Below are 5,577 nucleotides of genomic sequence, written 5' to 3'. Positions count from 1 at the left end.
CTCACTCACACACGCGCACACACACACTGCTCATATTCCATCCATCCAGCCATTATCCAAACCGCTTATCCTATCCTGCTCCCAGGGTCGCGGGGATGCTGGAGCCTATCCCAGCAGTCATTGGGCGGCAGGCGGGGAGACACCCTGGACAGGCCGCCAGGCCATCACAGCACGCACGCACGCACACACGCACACACACAAAGTTAGTACGGCCGATTCACCCGACCTACATGTCTTTGGACTGTGGGAAAAAAACCGGAGCGCAGGCTATGTCCCTTATCGGATCCCGTACACTACGATCGCTATATTATAACCTGATTGGTCAATTCATTTGGATCTAGCATCGTGCGACTAAGCATTAGGTGGGTTGTGTTGACATCGTAGTTTTAAGATAATATTTGCTAAACATTTAGAAATACCAAATAACCCGCTCGTTGTCATGAACTGTAATATGTTTTTTTTCCCGAAAAACGAATGTCTTTGACAATTTAGCGAAAACGTATCCGCTGCATTAGTAGCAGGTAGCCGACAGGCTAGCTAGTAACTAGCTTAAGAATCATCAATGAACGGTAGCTAGCTTGATATGTACGTATCCTAGCTTAAGCTGTTAACAAGCGGCTAACGACGCCGAAGTTATAAATGTTAGCAACATAATTTAATGTGATTGAAGCTTCTTCTTTTTTTCGGTCAGCAGGCTGTTTATACTGGCTGCTTTTCATTTCAAACACCGTTTTTTTTTTTACGTAAAGCGTCCAGAGCTTGCTGGTATCACTGCTAATGTTAATTTATGAAATCATCCTGCAGATCGGAGGCAAGATGAGTCTCAGAAAGCAGACGCCGAGTGACTTCTTGAAGCAGATAATTGGAAGACCTGTGGTGGTCAAACTGAACTCTGGTGTCGATTACAGAGGTAAGGGCAATCAATTTATCAGACTCCTGAACAACAGTGAATTTATTCCCTGATGTCTTGTTGGTGGCTCTTAATGGAGTCATACAGCATTGTGCAACTTCATGAATTTTAAGCGCATTAAAACGCACGCCATCTGTATGTCTCTGCAGGTGTGCTGGCCTGCTTAGATGGCTACATGAACATTGCAATCGAGCAGACGGAGGAATATGTCAATGGTCAGCTCAAAAACAAATATGGAGATGCTTTCCTAAGAGGAAACAATGGTAAGCCCATTACATTTGTTTACTATTTCTAAGTTGCCAGAGAGTAAAAACATTAGGGGTCAGAAATGGCTCGCCAAAAATACTGTTACGGTTTGCTGATCATCTTATTTTGTCACTCAACGTTTTATAGCCCTGAAGATTTACCTTCAAATGAATGGGCTTTCATGGTATTTATCACCGGCATATTTATGACAATTGCATTTTACATATTCATACGGATTGTCCCAGTTATGATCATGTACATTGATCATTATTTAGATATCTAAATGATTTCTTCTGTATTTGCTTTCAATAGTTACCAATAGGATCTTCCCAGGGAGTATATGGCATATAGCCTTTTACTACTTTCCAGTAGCAGCCTAATGCAGAAGAATAAAGGCAGATAGCTATCGGATCAATGCAAATCATGGTCCATCATTTAATCTTCTAATAAGTGGCATCAAATTAAAGTGTTGTGTTTGAAAAAAAAAACCCCAATAGTGATTGATGATTAACTTGCTTTTTTGTTAACCTGATTACTATTATACAACGTTAGACTTCTCATATTGCAATGCGTTATAGAATATATATAATATAAAAGTAGAATGCATTGGGGTATTATCTGGGCTGAATAACATAATAATAAATGAATCTTATATAGCGCTTTTCTAATACTCACAGTCGCTTTACAATAAATGGGATGAAACAAGACAACAGATAAACATAACACAAACATACAGGGGTGGATGGGAAGGGGGGCTACAAGAGGGAGAAGTGGCAGCCACACACGACGCCAGCAGTACTCTCTGACTTAAACAGATACAAAAGGGCAAGAAAAACAAAAAACAACAGCACCGTAGACATTGATTTTATGTAGGGGTTTACTCCTGTAGTTTGGGAACATACAGTTCCCAAACTTTTTCTGTTTAATGAGACCTAAAAAAAAACAACAAAAAAAACCCAAAACAAAACAAAGCATTTCAGGGCTCTAGGCAAAAAAATAAAAAATCTGGGAGCCTAAACCCAAAATATTTAGGAGCCAAATCAAATTTTCAGGAGCCAAAATATAGTGATGTCATATGCTACATTGTTAAAGGGCTGCCTCACACTGCCCTTTCTTTCCCCTTTTTACTGTCTGCCTTTGTTTGCTCTGCCTTCCATAGTCTACACCAACGTTTCCCAAACCTCTCCTGGAGGACCACTTGTTCTGCATGTTTTAGATTGCTCCCTGTTCCAACACAGCTGACTTAAATTATCAGTTTGTTATTAAGTAGCTTCCGGAGTTCATAACGAGTTGATCATGATGGTGCAAGCATTAACAGTTAACGTACCATCCGCTCCAAAAGCACTCATTTTGTGTACGCACCAGTTTGTAATGGGTGGATCTGTCTTTTTAAGCAGCGACTTGATAGTATTTAGGGTTCCTTCTGCATGACTATGATCAAGTTCAGCCAACCCTACTAGACAGGTCACAGCTGCTCCGTCAGATAAGTGCCTACAGTATACAATAACATTGCCTTTTCCTGAGACAACTGTTTCACAGTCAATTATAATAGAGATGTAATTTGCCTTTAAAGCCTCCTCCAGCACACTGCTTTTCAGTTCATCTGCAATCCAGCTTACAAACTCTGCACACAGTGTATCATTATCATACGTCTTTGACCAGAGGTGGACAACCCGGCTTCAGAAAGAAAGTCCTGCCACGTATTTGTTCCAACCATGCACTAAACCAGCTGAATTTAATTAGCACAACTCTTCAGCCAGGTAATCACCATAAAATCACCTTGTTAAGTGAATGGGTAGAACAAATACATGGTAGGACTTTTACTTTCTGAAGCCGGGGTGTCCACCTCTGTCTTTGACACATCCATGCCATACTTCTTCAGTAAAATCTGAGAGCTAAACTTTGTGAATGGTATTTCTTCCACTGCAGTCATATAGGCCGCATTGAATTTTATTTTCAATTCCCTCATCTCTTTTTCTGCGACTTTATCACCAGCACGGTGCACTGCTTTCACTATTGGGGTGGCATGTGGTACAGACCAAGCAATGACACAATCCCTGGTGTTCTTTTGTTTTTTTTACTGTCACCATGCTTCTTCACGGTTTCTTTTTTAAAATGACTCGAACCGGTAATGAACTCTGTTTTACCAGCAGTCTTGTCCTACTTGAGCACAAAATTTGCAGTACATTTTCCCCTCGTCATAACGTAACCAGTTGAACTCTTGTAGCCAAGCTGATTTAAACTGTCTTGTAGGGATGTGAGAGGAAGCCTCCACTCACTGCGCTGATTATCATCATCTGTAAAGGGCTGCACACTGATTGAATCGGGCTGGGATGACAAAAGTCATTTGAGAACTTTCACTGGTTGAGCTGGTCTCGACATCGTTGGCATCTGATGTAGAGGAGGCTGGGTTTGGATGGGCAGGGAGTGAGAAAAAGTGATATTTTTCGCTTGTGCATTTTGTTTTCGTGCCAGCTAGCTGATGTTGGCTAACTACGCAGTTAGCTACATCTAACTTCTAAATTCAAACTCCATCGAACTAAATCAAATTAAACCCCATTCATAAAGTTAATACTTCAAATTTTTAACCCGATAAATGAGACATTACTGTTCCATCTGTACAGCTGAGGCTTCAACCACCGCAGGACAGGAGTGCAGAGAAGTTTATGTATTGGAAACTGCGCAGAGTTCACGCGATAGGTCAGGTAGATGCAGGCACACGAGGACATGAGAGTTCAGTACACAAACAAAACGTATGGCCATTTCTTTTTTTTTTGCTTGTGGGTTATGGTGGCCACTGGCGGCTGGCAGGGGAAAAAAGTGGTAGCAAAATTAAAAAAAGTTAGTCGCATTGATGACCATTTTAGTTGCCATCTGGAGCCCTGCATTTGATTTCTTTCTATTTATCTAAGATCAAATACAGAAGGATTATTGTTGACATCATTCCCAATGTCAAAAGATTGTGTACTCAATATTTTTACAACCTATCAAGAAATCATGATGATGCTTTATTACCTGAAACTCATGACCAGTTGAAGCCATGAAATGTAACTGTGTTATGTTTACCCCGCAGACACATTTTGAAAATTTTACAATACAAAGATGAACAAACAAATTTTAAAATTGAATTTGGAACTGTTGAATTGACACATAGTTGTTAAAGTTAGCATGGGACTTCCACCTTTGAACTGATAATTTATTTCCTTCTCCATCCACAGTTTTATACATCAGCACCCAGAAGAGGAAAGTGTAACCTTTCTTCCCCCAGAAGAAGAAAGTGTAACTTTTTTTCCCCAGGAGAGGAAGTGTAACTTTGTCTTTTTACCCCATGTGTCTTGTAGTCGGTGATTGATGATTGGATGTCAACATATTTTGTTTGTGTAATGCTTTAAGCCTGGGGAGTATTTGCTTTTGTAAAAATGTTATCATTTAATAAATTCTGTTTTTTGGCTCGTTTGATTTTGTTGATTTATGTAAATTTTTCTGAAAGGTTAAGTTTTATGGTATGGAAACCTATATTCAACTTTTCTTGTTAGAAATTCACAAAAAGATTTCATACCAAGTAAGGTTTTGCCTTTTTATCTGCGAAACAAGAAAAGAGTTAAGAGAAAATATATCTTCTGAAAAAGTCACCAAAGTAGGTCTTAACTTTGAGGTCATGTGATCCTTGCATGGCAATAATTTTGGCAAAATATTTTTATCCTGAGCAGGCCTTGATTTTGTTTGACAGTAATTTCTTGGAGGTGAGCACAGTGGGACAAGAGTTGACTCAGTGAGCGTGCTGTTTGGAGCCCAAAGCCTGCTATTCTCTAACCATAGCACTTAACAATTGATCATTATCCCAAATAGTAATTTCTAAGCTTTAATTTGCTCATTTTCTCATCAATCCCACTTGGATGAACGCTTTCATTTATGGCAAGTTGCGTGATGATCAGCTGTCATTCGGAATTAAAAAAAAATTGTGTGTGTATTATTTTCTGTTATCCTGTAGTTTAATATGACGATCAAGCATATAGCCTTGGACTGATTATTTGCTGTTTAAGCTTTGCTACTGCCCAAAAAGTTAATTTCTAAAATCAAGGTGTATGCTGAAGTACATATGGTTTCAAAATATAACATGTACTTCAACGTTATGGGCGGGGTAAGTACATACCTAGGCACGTTGATTAAATCTTTTACTATCTAATTAAACATCTTATTTGTTAGGAGTTGACAGAAGACGAAAGGTAAACTACAGGACACATGATAAAAAGCATTTTCTTGGGGATTTTGGTATCTGTAAATGGTGCCACCTGCAGGCCATGTCACTGGACGTGTTAACGTGAACAGATCTGTCAGACTGACTCCTTTTGGACTCTGTTGTCCTCTTCGTGTGATTCAATGCTTTTAAACGGTTCATCACAAATGCCCTTTCCCACCGG

General features: G+C 39.5%; 1 protein-coding gene across 1 annotated transcript; it reads left to right on the top strand.

Moving 5' to 3' along the window:
• Positions 1 to 229: 229 nt before the first annotated feature.
• Positions 230 to 4,629, top strand: lsm6 (LSM6 homolog, U6 small nuclear RNA and mRNA degradation associated). The gene is made up of 4 exons (XM_056280961.1): positions 230 to 362; positions 805 to 910; positions 1,060 to 1,173; positions 4,375 to 4,629. The coding sequence occupies exons 2-4, from the start codon at positions 817 to 819 to the stop codon at positions 4,407 to 4,409; spliced, it is 243 nt and encodes an 80-aa protein (XP_056136936.1). The 5' UTR covers positions 230 to 362; positions 805 to 816; the 3' UTR covers positions 4,410 to 4,629.
• Positions 4,630 to 5,577: the final 948 nt, after the last annotated feature.

The sequence above is a fragment of the Lampris incognitus genome, chromosome 5, assembly GCF_029633865.1.
Source record: "Lampris incognitus isolate fLamInc1 chromosome 5, fLamInc1.hap2, whole genome shotgun sequence".
NCBI classification, from domain to species: Eukaryota; Metazoa; Chordata; class Actinopteri; order Lampriformes; family Lampridae; genus Lampris; species Lampris incognitus.
This window is presented reverse-complemented; position numbering and strand designations above follow the sequence as displayed.

Coding starts and splice junctions, on each gene's coding strand:
- lsm6 (XM_056280961.1), top strand. CDS start 817: ATGAGTCTCAGAAAGCAGACGCCGAGTGACTTCTTGAAGCAGATAATT. Junction 911..1,059: donor CTCTGGTGTCGATTACAGAG/GTAAGGGCAATC, acceptor ATGTCTCTGCAG/GTGTGCTGGCCTGCTTAGAT. Junction 1,174..4,374: donor TTTCCTAAGAGGAAACAATG/GTAAGCCCATTA, acceptor CTCCATCCACAG/TTTTATACATCAGCACCCAG.